This window comes from Stegodyphus dumicola, chromosome 11 (assembly GCF_044657685.1).
Source record: "Stegodyphus dumicola isolate Sdum_Otavi_A_Nest chromosome 11, ASM4465768v1".
NCBI classification, from domain to species: Eukaryota; Metazoa; Arthropoda; class Arachnida; order Araneae; family Eresidae; genus Stegodyphus; species Stegodyphus dumicola.
The window spans coordinates 118,522,556-118,544,782 of NC_140778.1; the positions used below are offsets into that span (position 1 = coordinate 118,522,556).

The following is a 22,227-nucleotide window of genomic DNA, read 5'->3' on the forward strand; positions in this document are numbered from 1 at the left end:
AATAACATATAATTCAGCTAAATAAAAACTAGTTCTCTTGCAGTAGTTTCTTACCATTCACTGACTGACAAACTTAGGCTTTAAAACAATTTAGAAGTCAAACAACAAATCATCATACTGCATCATAATTATAGGCTTACATTTTTATAAATCATTAGATTAGTATTGCCTTTTATCCCTATGTATTAACGATGGATATTCAATGATTTCGTACAATATAACTTACTTTCACATCTGCCATTTTCTTGTATGTACCCTTCTTTACAAATGCAGAATTTGTCGCCATAAACATTAAATGTACAGTTAGAGCCTTCACCACATTTGCATTCTGTAAGTGAAAAAACTAAATATAGTTATCAGCCTATTTACCTAGTAAGCAGAGAAATACATGCATGCATACATACGTATTGATATATATATATAATGCAACAAAAATAAATTAGATATTCATCACGAGTTCAATTCAGAATACATCATTGCTTAAAATCAAAATCCGAGAAGCAGAGTGGCAAACTGCAGAAAACAGAGGGGAGCCAAAATATGGCGAAACCGAAAATGAAATGCTCATCTTTCGCTGCATCGATCATCAGAGGGTTGGTGTAAAGAAATAAGGCAGGGAGTTTCTGAATCGAAAAAGACATAAAGTGTAAAAATAGTCTTAGAGAAACAGTAAAAGTAATCAGGGGCTCTTTATTAATATAACCCATACATATAAATATAAAATATATACACCGAACTATGCAGTGCAAAAACAAATTGCGAAGTTATTTCATTAAAAGCAGAGACAAATTCAAAAAGTTTGCGAAATAATTGACATATTTATAAAATAATTTTACGTAGGTCCCGCGTCCAAAAGCAAAACTTTCCAAAATAATAATCCAGCAATTTAAAACTCAATGAATGAAACGGTTCATGAAGTGTTTTCTGAACGCGAACTGGTCTCGCTCAAGTCCATTCTACTTCCTTCTAGTGCACTGTTCCTTCATACGTTTAGATTATTAAGGCTTTCTTTTTTCGTCAAAGTTTTTAAATACCGATGATTTCATGATATATAAACAAATTAACTTCATTAATTAATCGCTGCTGTTTTTGTCAATGCATAGGCTTTTTTCGCTGCTTTGACATCCAGTGTGGCTTTAGTTTGTGATTTCAATATTTTGTCATGAATTTGAAATCGTGTTTGTGTGATTTATAATGTTCGATAAACTCAGCGGATTGTTTAATTGTAAATAGAACTTTCTGGATATCTGTTTTAATATGCAGAATTTCCAGGTCATGTTTGCTGCCAATTGAAGTATCACTGAAATGTTTGTAAATTGCGATTGAAAGCGATTTATTTCGGTTTAATGTTATCCTGCTAAGCACCAAAAGCTTGAGCATGACGTTTTTGGCAGTATGCTGTAAATAAAGCTGGCTTTCGGAATTAGCTTTCAATTCTTTGTATTCCTTAACACATTCTAAATGAAATGTTCACAGTGTTTATTTCGGGAGAAAAAAAAATAAATATTTTATTAATCAAAGTTTTTTTTTTTCTCAAACCGAATTTTCGAGCTTTCACCTTTCGAAAATACCTTTTTTATTCTTTATTTACACTCATGTCCATAAATTAAAAATAATGCAAAATCATGCAAAGGAAGAGTTAGAAGCAAAACAAATTTGACTTATTTGTAAAGCTTATTTATTAAACAAAAAGTAAAGAGCAAAAAACGATACTATATGTTTGATATTATTAAAAAAAATAGCGATTTTTTCTCCCAGGAGCAAATTGCAAAAAAAAAAAAAAAAAAAAAAAAAAAAAAAAAAAACCTATTTACAATAAACCAATATTACATGGTTTGTATGATAGTTAATACATTGTGTGTCTCCCAGACGATGCAACACCTACGCATGCTGACCATACAACACCTAGGCATGCTGAGTATCAAATTATCGATCTGATCTTGGGGGATATTATGCCACTCAAAAAGCAATGCTCTCCAAAGTTCCGGTAGTTATGTAGGAGAAGGTTGACGGGCTGCAATTCGTCGGCCAAGCATGTCCCACACGTGTTCTACTGGATTCAAGAAGTCCGGTGAGAATGCTGGCCAGTCCATACGGGTAATATATTCCGATTGAAGGCTTTCGCTTACGATGTTTGTACGGTAAGGACGGGCGTTGTCATCCATAAACACAAATTGTGCGCCCGTGGCGCCCAGAAACAAGCGTACATGTTGTTCCAGAATGACGTCCCGATAGATTTGGCTTGTCATGGTTCCAATTTGAACATGCACTTCAGTTCTGAAAACCAGAATAATTCCACTCCAAACGAGCACTCCTGCACCACCGTAACGGTGTCGTTCAATGATATTTTCTTGGTGGTAACGGGTACCTGGGGCTCTCCATATGAAAGTCCGGCGAGAATCAGACTGCAAGCTAAACCTGGATTCGTCGGAAAACATCACACAAGTCCACTGTTGCGGTGCCCACAATGCATGCTCTCTATTCCAAGCTAACCGCTGGCGACAGTGAGTTGCAGTAAGTGAAACGCATCTGACAGTTCTACGAGCATATAGACCAATCTGCCCTAAGCTTCTGTACACGGTCTGCCTTGAAATTGTCGTACCAGCTGGCTGAAGAGGGCTGACGAGACAGGTCTGAGGCTGTACTCCGCCTGTCGCTTTTGGCAGTAGCTGCCAAATACCGGTCCTCATTCGGCGTTGTAACTCTCTGACCTGTGCTGTAACGTCTACTCACATTACCATCATCTTGGAATCGTTGCTAAAGCCTGGAGATGACACTTTGGGCAATTCCAATTTCGTATGCTACTTTCAGTTGGGTACGCCCACATTCCAGACGGCCGATAATTCTACCACGTAAAAAATAATCCAAATGCGTCCTTTGTGTCATAACTATTCGGTTATTGCACTGAAACGCTTATAAAGCGCCTGCGAACAATTTTACTTCTTTGCCTGTATTCCTTATATATCACTCTCTTACACTCTCGTCATTGTGACGTACCATCGGTGTCATCCGGTTACTTCCTGAAATTTGCATATGATTCTTGAAGATGTGTGTAGTGATTTTACAGGTGATATATTTATTTTAGAGTTCGATTTCCGCGTGACTCCGAATTATCCTTAATTTATGGACATGAGTGTAATTGCGGAGAGGTTCTCCGTTCAGACTTACTCTGACTCCTTTGAGACAGAGTAAATTTTTACACAAATCCTTCCTACGAAAATATCCACATAACATCATTCAGAAGCATACTTCTAAACTCTTACCGTGATTTTTATTGATGAGTAGTCATAAGCAAATAACATTTGCATTGCATAGGCTCGGAATTATTTTTGCATTCGACGCTTTTAAGGATCCAGGTTAATGTAATTATATATTTACCCATCCTAACTGTCCCAATAAGATGCGCTCTTTTAAAGTAAAAAGAAAAGAAGTTAAACTCAACTCTTTGTGGAAGGAAAAATAGAATATTAAATGCAAATTTTATAGGAATGAACAACTCCGTTCAGATATTACAACTAAAGATCTTTATTTAAAATCAAAAATGGCCTTTATTACATATCTCTACGAACTGACGGTAGCTGGAGCCAGCTGAGCGCTGACTGTAAAATTGATCATTCTTTTGAAGAAAATAAGAAATAATAGGAATGAATTATGTATTCTGTTATGGCGACAAAAATTATTTTCTTTACTCGTAAACTTAAAAGGATAAAGAACAGTATTGATAGCTTCTCGCATACTCCAAGGTGAGTGTGCACCACAGTTTAAGAACTACCAATTTTTTACTTAAATTTTTGACTACGCCAAAAACATACCTCTTTTGCAAGAATTCTAGTAAAGCATTGAAACATGGCTAAAGTGTGACCATGGAAAGGCCGGAAAGGAAAAATGATCGTGCCAACCAATATTTTTCCAAATCGTTCCAAGTAACAGATACCCATATTCTTGTAAATAATATTGAATTCAAATCTGGAAGCTTCTGCTATCATTATAAAGAGCGTGGTATGATGGTTTATAAAAAATACTTACCCCGAGTTCTATTTCTTATATCATAATTTACAAGTTTGTGATTCATATGGACTCAGGAACATTTCAATTTCTAATGAAAGATTCGAAACTAGAGCCCTAATTCACATGTTAAACTGATTGAAGCAGATGGAAGGGCCTATTTGTGTAAAGCAAACCTCAAACTGTCTCTTATCATACAATCAAGGAAATCTGCAAGTTGATATAGGCTCAATAAAAATATGAAGGTATCTCAGACTTTGCGGAAGTTATGTTATCAACCTTTCATTTGGGTGTAGATCCATTTATATGATGCACTATCATTGATCTGTTTGACTTCTTCCAGCAAAAAAGTGAGTAACAACTATGATGCTCATTTAGCGTTTGTAAAACTGCAGCGTTGTTTATCGGATCTAAATACACAAAATCTGGATAAGCTACACAATTCCATTCTGGTAAGGAATATATCATTAGAAACTCTTTACCAAGAGACATGGTGTTCGTTACTGCAGATCATTTCACAAAGTTCATGATGCCTGTACCTCATCATGGTTATGAATTTCTACAACTCAAAAGTAAGAATAAGTCAAAACATTTTCTTATTTTGCTATGTAATTTCAGTAAATAGTCCAAATTTGAAACCATCTACGTATTCTTCAAGGAATCGATATTGATTCGAGAACCGATGATAAGAAAACAGATAACAACTATTCGCCCAAAGAAAGAGAAACTTCGTGGATGTCGTTCTAGGTAAACACAGTTTTTATTTACTCGTAAGTTACACAAGAAAGAAAGTAATTTAGTATTACACAGAATTCAATCTTGTATCAATGCATAAGGGTTTGAACTTATTGAATGATGATGTACATGTATTTGTCTTCTTGATAAATACATAACTTTTACTATTGTTAAATAGTAAAATTTACGTTGGAGTATTAATACCTTATTCCTATATATATTTAACTTAACTGACTGTTGTGCCGGACAAACTCACTAAAATCAAAATCAAATAATTAATAATATTCATCATTCATACAGCATATGGTATATCATATCATACCGACATTCTTATAAACATTCGTCACCGAAAGAAAAATGGTAGTGGTAGTACAATTTAACTTTTAGGTTTGCGTTGTGAGTAACCTATGCAAAGGAAAAAAAAATCAATAACCTCAATTCAATTAATTACTCCATGTTTCTTAAAAGCCTTCCGGCTCAAACAAATGGAGGGACTTGACAGACCACAGTAAAATATACACAACATAAATACACAAATGCAATTAAATTTTAAACACACATTTATTAAATTTTTGAATATATTATATAATTAAATAATGGATAACTGATTAGTAATCCTACCACATATTTTTCTAAGACAAAATAACACAATACTACACTAAATTACAGCTTACATTAATTAAGATTAACATTATTTTTTTTTTCAAATTAAGTAGGTGTAACAAAATTTTAATTCTCCAAATAACAGACTCTCATTAATTAGAAAGTAACGCTTTTCTAGCTCACAAAATTCAGTAGGTGAAACTAATTTTAATCCTCCTAAAACTGGCATTCACTTGAAATTATAAATAACTTCTCAATTTTTCTAACTTCAATATTTAATTTATATAAGCAATAACAATATACAGGTAGATAAATCGTTATTAACTGTTCTGCATTCGGGAAAACTAAGAAAGAGAGAGAGAGAGAGAAAATATACTTAAAAATTTCACTCGCAGATTTAAAACAGTTTTTCCTGATTAGCAGGATCCTTAGTGTCCAATCCACATGGAAATGAGCCAAGCCCATTTTTCTTGGAAATTACAGTCTAATAATTCTTCAAACAGCCAGGAATCGCTTTAACTGTCCATTAGGTGGGAACCAATAGTCCAATTTAGAAGGATCTTTTATCTGTCCATTAGGTGGGAACCAATAGTCCAATTCAGAAGGCTCTTAATTTCAATTCAATAACAGGTAGCTGAATATACACCAGTTTTTAGCACAATCACGTGCATCATCGAAGCGGCGAGGCAACATTTTATGCTGAATGTTTCGGAAAAAGGCTCTTGGAGATTAACCGGCGATTCAGGCGAAGAGAGATAATCAGTGCTAAATTTTCTTGGTAGATTTTTCTCTATACATCTCAATCAGCTCTCAGTAAAAATGCTCTTTGCAGCTCGCGCACATATCTTTAGACATCTCGCAGGAAAATGTTCCTTGCATCTCGCACAAAACTTTTAAACATCCCGCAGAAAAATAATGCATTCTCTAGAGCCAAGAAAACGGTACCCAGTCCCTCTTGCTGAGGAAGCCCGCAGCAGAGCGAAAAGCCCCACGATCTTTCTTTCTCTTTCACATCGCGGCTGTCCAAAATTCACTCAAATCAGACTCCCCTACAATCATCACCGCAGCCCGCTTGTACAAGTCGCTCGCCCCGCAAAACTTTCTGCTTTTCCTTTTCCTTTTCGCTCAAAAATCTGAATCAGAATGAACTCTAGCCTGGTGTAAGCACCCAGGAAATCTCAGTTTCTCCGCATCTGTGAGTTCATAGGCTTTCAAAAAATCATAAAATTAAATCTTACCATTCCCGGAATTTTATGTTATCTAAATTGAGAAAATGACACACCTATGACGAATCAAACACTAGAAAATCTGACAATGAAATCCGAAAAACATCTGCACACAAAACGTGAGAAAAAGTCGACCCCCCAACTAACAAGCGGAAAATAAGTTCCACGAGAATCCAATTATCTAACTTAGTACACCTCCCACTGTCTTGAAGTAAGAAAACTGCAAACTTTAACAAAGCGACAGGAAGACAATTTCCGTTTCCCACGCATTAGCTAAAAAAAAGGCGACACACATACCCTACTGCCTCCATTGTTAAAAGGCCATAAACCAGATGGCTCCCGCAACCGTCTCCCGCCTTAGTTACAATTCCTACTCAAGAACAACAAGTTAAATAACACCTTAAGAGCTTAAGAATACTTTTTTTTTTCAGATTAAAATACACATGAATACAAATAAAAATATCAGAACAATAATGACCCGAAACACACATTAATAATTGAAATTCGCGACATAACACTATTTTTTATAAAAAGGTTTACAAGATGCTTTTATAACGGCATTCCTGGCCTTACACTCTCTTAAGGTGTGCTTACAAGTCCCAATATCATTTATATAGTATTACAAGAAAATCTAATTTATTATTCTATTTATATTTTGAGTATGAATTAATATGTGTATTGCTACACATTGAAAACTAATATAACTCCGTTATTTTTTTTATATACAAAAACGAAAAAGCGTTAGATTAGATAGTAAGAGCTATAATATATACTGATGTAAAATGTAGTTCGTTGGAAAATATGTGATGACTGAAGGCCAGTTGTTTTTAACTGGGAATGTAACTGGAACAGAATGTGTGCGTTTGTACTGTAAAGAGAAACAAGTTTCCGAACCGTTTTCCAGTATAGCAGAAGTGCGGCCATTACAGTAAGTGGTTTTCTCGTTTTTCAGTTTTTATTTTCAGTTTTTAGTAGTTTTATTTGTGACTAATACTTCGTAAGAATATTTATACACTAATTTTAACAATTTCTAAACACACTCTTGAAATGTGAATGTATTTCTAGAATTTTTCACTTTCTGGGAAAGATTCATATTTCCGGACAGCTTATATCCAAATGTTAATGGCATATTAAAAAAACTGAACCAGTTACTTTCAAGTACAGAACAGAAGAAATATCTATGAATGTGTCACAATGTATGACATTTTTAATAGTTTGGCATTATCCTTGTTGATTAGCTACGTGGGGTCCCCAAATGAAATTGAATATCTATGTTTAGAGCCAGAAAAATTACACTACACTCTTGATTTCAAGCAACAATATTTTTGATATGTTGTAACCCAGTTTTACTCACGCTTACCCAGCCTGGTATTATCTTTTTAAAACTCATTTACACAAGCTCCATCATCCGGGAAATGTGATCTTAAGGTAGATTATTAACAGCCAATAATGTACAAGAAAGGATGCTGTTCTTCAAGAATATGTTATATCTTTAATCATTAAATTTATAAAAAAAATCGAAGAGATTTTAAGATAATACTAAAAAGAAAAAATGATTCCAATTATTACCCTCGTTGGTCACGATGTACAAACCACGAGTGGTTTGAACGAGTGACCCACCAATCCTTAATGCACGTTTCTCATTGCATAGTCTTACATGTTTTAGTTAGGCATACGTTTCTTTGCTTTCAGTTAGCTACAAACTAGTATTTTACCTCATCATAAGCATTACTTTTATTAATGCCCATTATTTTTCCGCTGTTCCTTTTAAGGGGACATATGACGTAAAAATTTTCAAATATTCAAATTTTCAATTTTGAGCTAAAAAAATAAAGTAGCCTGAGACGATTACAAAAATTTATCCATGTTTAGAAATAAAGACCCAAATCTTTCATTAAAAATGTAAACAAGCATTAGCAAGCCCACCAGTTGAGAAGGGACAGATGTCTGGTGTGGCAACAATAAAGCTGGTAAAAAGTATGTTCATAAACATTCTTTGTTAGAACCTGTTTTATTAGCTGAGAAAAAATCTTTAGAAGTCTCTCCGAAAAAAAAAAAAAAAAAAAAAAAAAAAAAAAAAAACTACTGTCAAATCGCATTTATGGAAGAAATCAAAACACACAGCTCAACCGGTACAGTGGTTAGCTACGCCGTTCGAATCTCGGAGAAGGCATTGATGTTTATAAATGTATAGTGTCAGTGCGTCATGGAAGCATCCGAAATATCCGGTGAGCCGAATGTTCTTTCGAGAGGTGGATGGTAGGAGAAGAAGCGTGGGAGACTTTCGGACCTGTCTTCCTGGGGTGCATTCCATCAAAATTAGCGGCGAAACTGAGCTAAATCGCACTGTCACCTGTAAGGTGCTCAAAGCTTCTGCCAACGAAAGGTGCTCCTTGTGCTGTTATACGTCAGGCAAGTGAACAACAACAACACAAAACCCGAATGAAAGTTTTAATAATTGCATCTGGACACGCATACCCAAAACTGTTTTTGTGAGCGTCACCACATTAAAATTAGGTTTATTACATACTGTAATATGTTTTAATGATGGTGTAGATAGTCGAAATAAATAATGGAATTATTGGGAATATAACTAGGGTTTTATACGGTAAAGATTTTGCGAAAACAGATTGCGATAAAATTCGTGAGGCCAATCTCGCTTACCAAAAGTTTTCTAAAATGGCTAGAAAGAAACATAAGTTAATAAAACAAAAGTAAATAGATGCAGAAATGCCAGTTCAAGATGATTATGGTGCAGTAAAATGTTAATATGATTTTTTTTATAAATTATTAGTATTTAAATTGTTTTTTTTTTCACTTTTTCTCAAAAAGTGTTTTTTTTTTTTTTTTTTTTTTTTTTTTTTTTTTTTTTAACTTTCGGTACACTTTTCTTGAAAACTATTCAGCCTAGAAGGTTTAAATTTTTCACAGTTGTTTATCTTAACTATTTCTTTGAAATTAAGCAGGATATAAAATTTATGATCATTAGTTTTGGATATATTAAAAATGTAATACCATTTTTTCTATGATTTGCAAAAAATTTTACTAATTTATTTTTAATATATATATATATATATATATATATTTTTTAAGTAAAATGTAAAACTCTGCTTATTATTCTTAAATGATATGTTTTTAACCATCATGCAAAATTTGAAGGAGTTTGATGCAGTATTTTTTAAGAAAAGTGTACCAAAGTAGAAGACTATCGCAGAAGATTCGTCAAAGGTAAGAGAAATCAAACAACTGGTTTTTAAAAACATGAAGCTTTAAATTTACACTTTATGTGTTTTATATAATCTAAAAGCTGTATTTTTTAAATGAAAAAAGAATTTAGAGCATACGTTCACTTTGATAAACGTTATACCGTAATTACCTTTGCCCCGAAATAGTTGCATTTCGCCAGTCCATATGTCATAAATCTCCTTAAATTAAGTACGGTTTGAAATAAATCCCGTTATGCTCTCCTCTCCTATTTAAATGAAGTAGCACTTTATGCTGCAGCACTTTTCAGTCGACCAGTTAACTTGAGTATTTCACTGCGTAAGCTACTTCTTAGCACAGATGAAAATATCCATCATATCATACATGGATAATATCATACAGTGACGAAGATATCCGTCATATCATGCAACCATTCGCTGAATGCTTTCGACTACATTGGCATCAAAAATCTTATTGCTATAGCACAAAAAGTTTGAAATATCCAGCTGTCAGAAAAGTTATTGGCTTTTACACTGGGATAGGGAAATCTACCCAAGAAATCCATTTTACAAATGTATTAGTTCAACGGACACATAAAAGTAAGAAAATAAGGTTCATACAGCATTGCCATTTTGGAACTTGAAGTCTAAGCTTGCATGCTCCGTTTTAGCTGTCTGAGTATTATCGACGCCTCTAGAATAAAAGATTTTCCGAGGCAAAAAGCAAAAGTAAAATATTAAAACAAATTATTGAATGCTTTTTCTAATGCTCTGTATTTAAATATATCTGAATACGAATAATTTGTACTTACCTACACATTCTGATTGCGTATAATTTCCATACCCAGGAGGGCACTGACAAACTGTATCCCCATACTCATTTACAGTACATTCTCCTCTCTCGCAGACACATTCTGTAAAATAAAATAGCATTTATTTAAAAATGGTATTGATTAAAGAAGAATGCATAATCTTTTCTTATCATGAAAGATAAATCTTATTAGCTTTGAAGCATAAATATTAAGTCAGCAAAATAAAATATCTCACAATCTTAAATTTCAACAGAAAAGGTTTTATGAAATAAAAATCGATCACACCAAACTTTTTCTAATGCTCTGTATTTAAATATATCTGAATACCAATAATTTATACTTACCTACACAAAGAAAATGAATTTTTTATAGAATGTTACATATTTTTTCTCATATCTGAAGAAACAATAATTCTCATTTTAATTGATTTTTCATCAAATCTTCTGTGCTTTGTTTTGTTTCAGTTTTTTATTTACTTTCAAAGATAGATTTGCTAAGAGGCATTATTAATAGTTTGGGGCGTAATATTGCTCATCTGGAAATTCCCTACTTGATTTTTGCTTCACAAAATATGAGATACTCTGGTATTACAAAGACGACACTAAATGCGTAATTTTTTAGGAAACATATGTTCATTCAGCTTAACACGTATGCATGAAATATCAACTAAAATATCTGCCACAAATGATGCTTTGATTGTTTATTTAAGAACTAAATCCGAAACACATAATTCTTAAAACAGAGAATGTGTGTGTGTAATTATGGCAAAGCCTCGAGGGCTATCTGCCTAAGGGGAGGGATGCCTTCGTGGAGGACTTTCTAAGGGAAACTGGTCGCATACACGTTACACATGGGGAAAACCACGAAAACGCCCATGCAGCCAGCCCGTTCGCGGGATTCGAACCTCGGACCGAACTACCAGTGTTCAGCGACTTTACCGCTCGGCCGCTGGTGGGCCCTAAAACAGAGAATGATATTTCTTCTTATTGATGCATGATAACATTCATCTAGAACTTCAAGTTCAATTAGTTTAAGTATAACTATATTAATCACTTCTGTCAGTTGGCCGGAATTACTTTCTATTAAAACTATACATTTATCGTAAAAGGCCTCTGTTACAGGAATTTTTTTAAGCTCCGTTTATATGAGGATTTTTTGGTCATAAGGAGAGCAAGTTGGGCTTAGTTGATAAGCAACCAGACGTTGTTAGCTCACCAAAACCGTTTTAAACATTTTCTGTAAAAGTGCAAACTTTTCAAGTTTATGCCAACTTATATAAGAATAGTAATAGCAAAGCAAACACGAACTGACATTCGATCAGTTTCGTTGAGTCAGCTACCCATTTACTCATGTTAGAATTAACTTTTTCTGGTTACCTAATTATCTGATCCTGATTTTCCGTTTAAACCCTGTTAAGAACTAAACCCAAGTGTCGTGACCGATAATTGTGGGTTCTTTTCTTTTATTATACGGCGTCAGCCCTCGAATAAACTATTGCTTTTTAAACGTTTTTATTGAGTGTAATCCAATAAAACTATATCGTTCACGTAACTTAGAAAACTTTTCTAAAGATTTTGCTTTTTTTTAAACCGTTCCGCACGTGATCTATTTTCAATTACAATATGATAATCGTAATCGTTTCGCTGGTCGATTCTTACCTTTTTTACTTCCTTGTACGCAGTAAAAAGGAAGTATTGTAATCAGGAAAAGTTTCAGTTGCGTATTTCATCGAAAATATCCATTTTGACCGCTATCTAATGCAATTTAACAATGTTTTTGCGTGACATCTGTACGTAAGGAAAGAGTAGAAGACTCTTTTCCTCCAAAAAAAATTATAAAACTGCTTTAAAATGAATTCTGAAGAGAATTTTTCTGGTGTCTTAACGTACGTACGTATGTATCTCTCATAACTCAAAAACGAGTAGACTGCTATAACATGTAGATGTGCACCGCGTATCTTGGTTGCAATCGGCCGCACCAAACGTGTATAAATATATTTATATATATATATCCACTTTGTTACCTGGCTCAGTGATCTCAGTTTCTTTATTCTTATATGTTTGTATATTGTGCATTTTTTCCTTTAAAAATGATTGAATTATGTTGTTCGTATCTTCCGGTTAAAGTTTTTATGCTTTAGGAAATCTGCAAGCAATATTTGTAGAATTATCAACAATTTAAAAGCTGTTTAAGTGCGGTTTAGCCTAATTTTTTAAATAATAAGGCGAACATGTATGTTTACATTTGAAACAGCAGAATAGTAGATTTGTTGCAAATCTATTATTATTTATTATTATTATTATTATTAAGCTTCGCAACAACAAAAATAACGCCTTCATTTATTACTGCGAATTAAATCATACATAGTCTTTTCTAGAATTTTTTTGAGGAAATAAGTGTTTAAGAATTGCTTCGTAATATTTAATATACATCTTTTGAGTTTTTATGTATTTTGGCCTTGTCGCGAAGTGAGAACTGAAAAAATTGAATGAGAAATACTGAATCGTCTGTGAAAAACTGTTTCTTTTTTGTTTTGTTTGCTTAATTTCTTTCATACATCGTTCTGGCTTTATTATAGTATTTGAATAGAACATGGGCAACGATTAGATAATTCTTTAAATGATATAAATTTTGTGAATTCTGAGTTATAATATAAACGAAATATAACTCTGTTAAGTGAACCTAGGGCCAGAGTGTCGCTATGGTAAACGAGTATAGTGAATTTTAAAGAGTGCATTTATTCTGTTGTGGTTTATGCGCTATCGACGAAGTAGATTTAATTCAATCAAATAAGTTTAAATAAAATGCAAGAAGAAATTGCGTATAAGTTAATATTCCGTACAAGGAAGTCATGTGGTGCACACTTCAGATTTTTTACTTTTGCATTTCGCTCGCGTTGGCGTCCTCATTTTTCACAGGGGGCGCAGTGTCTCATACCAAGCTAAACTGAACTATTTGCTTTTGAAACGCATAATAGTTTTATAAACCACAAAAGTAATATATTGATTGTAATATAATAATATATTTATATAAATAATAATAATATAAACTTTACTTAAAGTTTGTATTTTTTTTTTTTTTTTTAAAATTTTGAGGCTACAAATAAAGCCTACAAATGTAACGCACATGCTTATTAGGGATATAGGGATATATAAATATTTTCAGAGGAGTAAAATATTTTTACCGTATATTTCTTTTTATTTTTAAAAATGAAATGAAAATGATTATGCTTAGAACCTTGAGATGTAATTTTCCTGAAAGTAAAGTATACCAACGAGTTTAATGTTTGCATAAAAGAAAATCTTTAATTGTTTTCTAAAAGTTATTTTATTCACAAAAGAACTTAATAGCCCTATAATTATATATTAATCTTATGTTAACATTTTATAATCCTTTGAGTGGTTTGACTGCTTTTATTTGGTCAGGATTTGTGTCACTTGGTGTATATCCTGTTCGTGTTTAAGAAAGTTTATTTACATTAATAATTTAAGTATACTTGTAAAAATTATTTAAAATGATTAAAAATCATATACTTGATTTACTGTGAATATGTTCAGTACCATTCGTTTTTAATAATTCTGATAAAACAGTTGAAAGATATGTACTGGAAAATGATATGCTATTTTCTTTGAATGGAAAGACATAATAAAGGGAGTAGTATACCATAGTAATGATTATTGTAGTAAAATATTTTGTATCTGACTAGTAAACAAAACCTACACAAAAAGGAACTTAATTGCCAATATTTGAAGAGTATACTGCCGTTCAGTTGTAGAAATTAACTTATCCCAATCATCCCTTCACACTCCATACGAGTGAAAAACTAAGAGAAAAACCTAAATCTGCTAACATGAAATATATTATTTACATTTCCCGGATTGTTATTTATTTATTTACTCATTTTTCTCTTGGGTTTGCTTTTTGCATTTGAATGTTTTATGCTATATATATATAATTTATTTTTGTTTCCAATTTATATTTCTTTTCTTCGTTATGAAATATTAAAATCAAATACCGTATTTTCCAGCGCTTTTTTTTTTTAATTCCTCTGTTCCGACTATAGATTGAGAGTTAGTAGGTTTGCTTATAAATATTTATTATTTCTCCTTTTCTTGCTTTACGTATTATTTATTATTTGTCCTTTTCTTGCTTTACGTATTATTTATTATTTGTCCTTTTCTTGCTTTACGTAAAGATGAAATTCCATCTTCTTCACTTAAACTTGCACAGATGACCTTCAAGCATTACGCACCTGAAACATATTACATATGAATCATAGAAAAGCCGTTATTTGACGTGCTATTGTACTGTGTTTCTAGGCTCTGGTAGATGATTAAACATTCTTTATCTGACAGGATAGTGCCATTAATACCAGCATAAAACACGATGTTTTGCGGCGTAGATCTATAATGCATTAGCGTGATATTGAATGTTTTTCTAGAACATCGTCATATGTTCTCCAGCAGTTCTTGTTGTAGGATTTTTGAATGTGCTCATGCTTGGTGGTTATGAAAAGAAAGATATGCAGACAAACGCTAATCTAAATACACATCTAGACAGTAAGTGTCGCTTAAATACATCCCTTCATAGGAAGATATAAAAACGTCATACCTGGAATTGAGTTAATAAGTCCGAATCATTTATTTGGTTACATATAAACTTTTCTGTGAGAATGAACACTCTAACAAAACTGGAATTGAATGTTACTTTTAAAATTGCCTTAATTTAACCCTGGTACGAAAATTTTCCGCAGGTTTGTTATGTTCCGCTTATTCCGTAGAAATATTTCTTGCCTAGTAGTTTCAAGTTCATTACTTCAGTTCAGTAAAAACGAAGAAATTAGTCCCATTTTTTAAACAATTTTAGCAAAAAATGAAAGGAAAACAACGCATATAAAGGAGCTATTGCAGTAATACGTTTTCCTGCAAATTGAAATCTACAGTCATGAAGCTTATTATTATATCAAATATACAAAGGGAAGACATAATAAATAATTATCCTGCTTCTCTAAAATTTTCTGTTATTTTCTTATGAGAAATATTGCATGATAATATATACACACATATATATATAATATAATACTATATAATAAAATAATAATATTTATATATATTGAACTTTACATTAATAAGGTATGCTTAAAGTCGCAAAACGCTAGCAGTTTTCTCCTCCTTTTTGGTTTTGTTATTCAAAGGACTAATTACACAAAGCTGTTTCACAATATAAAATATAACATGGGTCATTTCCTCTGAAAGAATGAAAGAACTTCCTATAAATAAATACCCTATTGTGCTTTGTACGATAAATAAACTAAGCTAATATAATAAGGTGCTATTTATAATTTTTAAAGTGTTTTAGTCTAAAAAAGTTTAAACTTTCAAGTTTCCTAAGTATCAAGAACTGGAAATCATTCATTTGGTTCTAATGAAGCTAACTAGAGTTATATGTCTGAGACAAGCGATGGCTTCATGAGGCACATTTTAACACAATCTGCTTGATATTTTCTTTCACATGGAAAAACACGAAAACTGTAGCGCAGCGGTATCTTAAATTTAAATTAATAAACATAAGAATACATCTTTGCAAGTGGACTGTAGTTTAATCTTTTATTTTAGCGATTTCAGCTTTAGAACAACACAACACAGCAAAAAGTAAAGCGAGGGAGTTACAATTAGCGTTTTCAAGAATGCAAAAACAAAATGCGAGCTGCGCATACGATCTGCGCATTGCGAAATAATATCTCACAGACAGGCAGACGACTCTAGTGGCCGAAACAAAAATACTCCTTATATCGAACTATTTAGACGTGTTTAAAATCAGAGTCAAGCTAGCTGAGTTCAGTGTTTTTACAAGTTTAGCTATAGGAGGAAGAATATTCAAAAAATAATGCAGAAAAGTTAATACTGAAAGAGAATTTTTCTCAATTAAAAATTATTAGTAAATATTAACCTACCATCAGGTTCTTTGATTTCAGTTGAATTCGCCCCTAGATATTCCGAATCTTGAGGTAAGTTCTCATTCCTCTTGAAGATGTTAAATACTTTCTCACTTAGTGATCTTGCGTCTGAGTTGCTTTCTTTTACGATAATGCCAATGAAAAGAAGCGTACAAATGAATATTTTGAAAACATTACGAGCCATTACAATTTTTAAATTCCGCAGTACGGTTCTCAAACGATTTGTAACCGTGAGTGCATATACAGAGAATCGTTTGGTGCCCTTCCCTTTTAAATTATGTGTGCAACTGCAGGAGAAATGCGTAATATTCTTGATTTGTATTGTGTTTTTATCAGCTTCTTGATAAATCGTATTCCTTTTTATCTATTTCTACGACTTGAGAGAAAGATACATTCAAAATAATGCATATCATGCTTGCTCTTATTTATTTTGGAAGTGGAAGTTAAATTAAGTGTTTTCAAATAGTTTGGGTTACCACCACTTTGATAGGTGTTACAAATTTGCCATACTTTCACGTTAGTTTAAGTTATGTGTATTATTTAAACCTAATTAATTATATTAAGGATTAAATACTTATTTTAAAAATTTAGAAATGCATATAATCAGTTATTTTAATTGTGCCGTACACCGTGTATTTATAAAAATAGCAAATTTGTATTGGTGTTCATTATTAAGGAAGTAATTCTGAAACTGGTGCTAATGATATAAAGGTTGATTAAAAATCTATTGATTATAACTGTTTAAGGAAATTATGTATCACTGAGCATATACACATACAAGTATGTGAAAATACTGTTCCGAAGCTATATGGGCACAGAATATGCAACTACAAAGAATGCAATAAAATCTTTAAAATTAAACATGTTTGGTTTAGAGAAATTTATTGTAAAAGCGGAAACGAAACATCCTGGAGGAACCTTTTAGGCATGGCTATGCAAACACCTTAATAACTTATAAGGTATTTTCTGCCCCCTTTCCGCATGCCTTTGTGGTGTAAGGGTAGTACACTCCGCACGTATTCGAGAGGTCCTGGTTCAAGTCCTGGCGAGGTGGCTGCACATTTTTCTATGTCTCCACAGTAGCGCCGGAACTAAAACGTGGTGGACAATAATTCGTCCTCATCAAGATTTAGCGATTGGGTGCCCTAATCCCTAGTTGCTCTTTAACGGGAGCACAGGCTAAGGTATTTTCACCGTCTTTTCTGCATACTTTCGTGGTATAACGATAGCACACTCGGCGTGCATTCGAGAGGTCCAGATTAGAGTCCTGGCGAGGGCATTGCACAGGTTTCACGTCTCGTGCTTCAAGAAATTCCTAATGTCTCTACAAACTATTTAGTAATATAGCAGTACTGCTCTTAAATACTACTATAAGCTCAGAGCTTTACTGTACTCTGCTCGGCCACAGAACTTCTGTTATAGTGATGGATCTTAGAAGAGCAGTTTGATTCTTATCCAAAGATTCTGATTCCTATCCGAAGCAGCTTCTGTGCCCTAACCCTTTACTGTTGTTGTACTCTGCTTGGTTGCAGAGGTTCTGTTATAGTGATGGATCTTAGAAGAGTAGTTTCCTCTAATTCTTATCCAAAACAGCTTCTGTGTCCTAATCTTTTACTATTAATGTACTCTGCTCGGTTACAGAGCTTTTGTCATATGTTATGAAGAAGTGAGGGGGGCCACCTAATATTTACCCTAAGTAAGCAGGTATTAGCCCCACACACTAACTAGAAAACTAATAACATTCTGGCATCATTCCTCGAGTCGTGATGGAAATTGTGACTCCAGTTAACACTACAAGTACTGTCACCGGCGGCGGCATCAACGGTACTCCTAACCTTTCAGCGTTAAATTAGCCTCAAGTAAGGGATTAAATTATATGATATACATTGCGATATAGATAGTTGCGCAGGTGCATATTTCAAGATGTTATCTATTGTAGTGGGTACAGGCAACATATTTCAGGACATTATATATTGCATTTACAAACAGGCATGTTGTTTCCACGTTACAAATCATTTTTGTAAACATGATCTGTTTACTATCAGAATTAATTAAGAACTATAAAATTGTTTACAAAGCTTACATATAAGTACTGGTGTAAAGTTGTGCTGAAACTTTAACAGCTCAATTTTGAGGATTCATTATTTGTTTTAACGTACGTTTTTATGTTAACTGATTTTCAGAACAGAGCGTTTGTTATAGTGATGGATCTCAGAAGAGTAGTTTCTTCTGATTCTTATCCAAAGCAGTTTTTGTGCCCTAATCCTTTACTATTATTGTATTCTGCTCGGTTACAGAGCTTCTCTTACAGTGATGGATCTGAAAGGAGTAGTTTCTTCTAATTCCTATCCAAAGCAGCTTCTGTGCCCTAATCCTTTACTATTATTGTACTCCGCTTGGTTGCAGAGGTTCTATTATAGTGATGGATCTTAGGAGAGCAGTTTCTTCTGATTCCTATCCAAAGCACCTTCTGTACACTAATCCTTTACTATTATTATACTCTGCTCGGTTACAGAGCTTCTCTTATAGTGATGGATCTTAGAAGAGTAGTTTCTTCTAATTCCTATCCAAAGCAGCTTCTGTGTCCTAATCCTTTACTATTAATGTACTCTGTTCGGCTACAGAGCTTTTGTTATAGTGATAGTAAGCAATAATTTTAAGCGTTAAGTATTAGGTCAAGTGTGTTCTCATCATGGGTAGCCTATGGTTATTTTGGACCTGACTAGAAGGCTGTCAGATCACACATGAGTAAAATTTGTAGTACAGTCATCTTTCTCTGAAAGTCTGAAGAAAGCGAGTTATACGTTACTGAACTTGCTGATATTTGCGAAGACATTTGTAATATAGTAGCTTTACTTACTAGATTACAAGTGCCTGCCCAAAAGGTTAATGTCTAATGCTAGTATAATTCCTTTTCCTCATAATGAATGGTAAATAAAGGACTCTAGATCTTGTCTTAACCTCGGATAATCCTGGAAAAAGATCATTTTATAATCCCATGCTTGAAATGCAAATCTTGATTCTTTACATCAAGCTTTTGCGAATATTCTTCTCTGTCTTTACTCACAGCCAAAAATATTAAATGCACATGTGAATTTTAAATACACAAATTCCAGAAGAAAGCTACGGAGGTTTTTCCTTGGAAATGTAAACGAAAATAAGAATTCTTAATTTGTACATGCATTATGTATGCATATCAACTCAGTACAAGTCTGTGAGCTTTTAAGTTCTTCTAATAGATGTTATGCTGGCATAAATATATATTTCGAAGCAAAGCAATTGGTTTTATTCGAAAATAAGCAATTTAAAATTTGTCTTTAGTGGCAAGGTTTATTTTTCAGCTTTATACGTGAACATACTGAAAAGGAAAACAGGAAGATAGGATTTAATACTTTCCTATGAACGGAAAACATTCTTCATATTCATTCATCCTTTGTAGAAAAGGCTAATGCTTCGAATGTATGTATAAAACAAAAATATAAATGAATGAATTTAAAGATGTAATTTTGATGTTATGTTTTCCAGCTACACCGCGACATTAAAATGCAAAATTGATAAAATAGAATGATCTATAAAGAGGCTAGATCTTCGTCTTGATTTCTGTTGCACATAATTCATAAAGTGATCACGTAGCTAAAATAATCACAAAGAGTTAGATCTTTTATTTCGCGTTGTATTTTATTAAATATTTATTAATATTTTATTAATTATTCAATTAATTAGGCTTTTGATTAGTTAAGACTAACGAAATTTAAACCCTTTCAATGATTCTTGAATGTTTTAATTTGATGTTTGATTTGTAATGATACTGTGATTTGTTTTATAGATCCAAAATAACATATTTTACTTCCTTAAATGCATCTAAAACACTCCAGATATAGCATGAAAAATGAATAAAATCTCTGAGAAAACATTTAATTAAAATACATGGACAGTAAAGGAAGACATGAACCTTTCCAAAACTGTGCTTTAATATCCTAATGCAAGGTGAGCAACGTGTGGTAAGATATGTTTATTTAACGTATGCCTTTATTATAAAATATTTAATTAATTAAATATTGTGAAACAAAAAATGTTTAATAAACTGAAAATTACCTTAAACTGAAGAAATTATGACATAATCACGAATAAAATTAATTCACATATGATTTTTGTTCGAAATGCTTACACGTAATTAGATATATATGTAACTTCAGACTAAGGGAAAGGTTTAAATTAAAATTTCAGAATTTTGCTGTTTTGCAGCTGAGAATGGTGGTTCGGTAAAACCATCGAAACTACTCCTGTGAAAATTATGAAAATATAACGTTGAGTTTTGTTGTTTGACTTCTGAGCAACGTGTGGTAAGATATGTTTATTTAACGTATGCCTTTATTATAAAATATTTAATTAATTAAATATTGTGAAACAAAAAATGTTTAATAAACTGAAAATTACCTTAAACTGAAGAAATTATGACATAATCACGAATAAAATTAATTCACATATGATTTTTGTTCGAAATGCTTACACGTAATTAGATATATATGTGCTGTATATTTTGTGTCGAAATTTTCACAAAGATAACTGAAGTTTGAACTTTGATATTACTGAATACTGGCACATTATTGCTAATGATCTGCTTGATGCCTTTTGAGGTATATGTTTTGCAAGATTTTTACAAGCTGCCGGAAAATTCTTTGATTTGATTAAAGTAATATTACTATTTTTAATTGAAAGAGGATCTTCGTTTTCTTTTGAAATGGAAACACTTCTAATTTTGTCTTGACTGAATAATATAAGAAAATTGGAGCTTGTAGGAAATACAAATTTTTTTAAAAAGTTAAAAAAACATTTTATTAGTTTAAAATGCAAGCAAAGGAAAATTATTTAATACTATTCATTGAGCTCTATTGAGGATTTCATAATAAATATTTGACATTCAGGAAGGTAAATAAAAATGCACGAAAATGGAAGTTATAGTTGTGAGGTTTTCCTTGATCTGCTGAAAGTTGATTAGCTCAAAATCCCTAACAGACGTGAGGCGTATTGTCACTATGTACGAAAGAAACTTCAGAGTAAGGGAAAGGTTTAAATTAAAATTTCAGAATTTTGCTGTTTTGCAGCTGAGAATGGTGGTTCGGTAAAACCATCGAAACTACTCCTGTGAAAATTATGAAAATATAACGTTGATTTTTGTTGTTTGACTTCTGAATTAACACTTTTGATGTTTCACGTGTTAATGAACAGTCAATTTCATTAAAATGTAGACTAGTAGTCAAAGACTACACAAGTTAAATCGTATTCTACGGTGAGAGTAAATTTATTGGCGTATCAAATTTAAATGTCCGCGCCGATGAAACGAAGGTAATTACTGCATATAAGAGCTGGCAGAAACTAAACGTTGCGTGCAGGTGCATGCCAATAGCATGCTCTATCTTAAAATCGAAAAGCCTCAGTTTAAATATTATTTATACTCATTTACGTTCTGATGAGGGAACGGAAGCATCGAGATCTGTTTCGAGAACATTTGGGCTAACGTCCGTTTGGGCTAAAACTATTTAAAAACAGTTAAAAGTTTAGAATTTCTGATAGACAATCTCATGCGAAGGAAATTAAAATGCTTTATTCCGTACAGTGTTGTCACTGCTTGCTTTGAAATCTTTCAGTCTTTTAATTAAATATTTATTAAAGTTTCAAACATATGA

The 22,227-nt window shown here is 32.7% G+C and overlaps 1 protein-coding gene across 4 annotated transcripts in view; it reads right to left on the reverse strand.

Annotated features, from left to right (window-relative positions):
* Positions 1–22,227, reverse strand: part of LOC118196344 (uncharacterized) — a 114,482-nt gene that overhangs the window by 39,812 nt on the left and 52,443 nt on the right. For all 4 annotated transcript variants that reach the window (XM_085827144.1, XM_085827143.1, XM_085827142.1 and 1 more), the window contains 2 exons: positions 10,585–10,686; positions 227–328 (listed from right to left, as the gene is read on the reverse strand). In XM_085827144.1, coding sequence (XP_085683270.1) covers positions 227–328; positions 10,585–10,686 — 204 coding nt within the window. The remainder of the gene's footprint in view (positions 1–226; positions 329–10,584; positions 10,687–22,227) is intronic.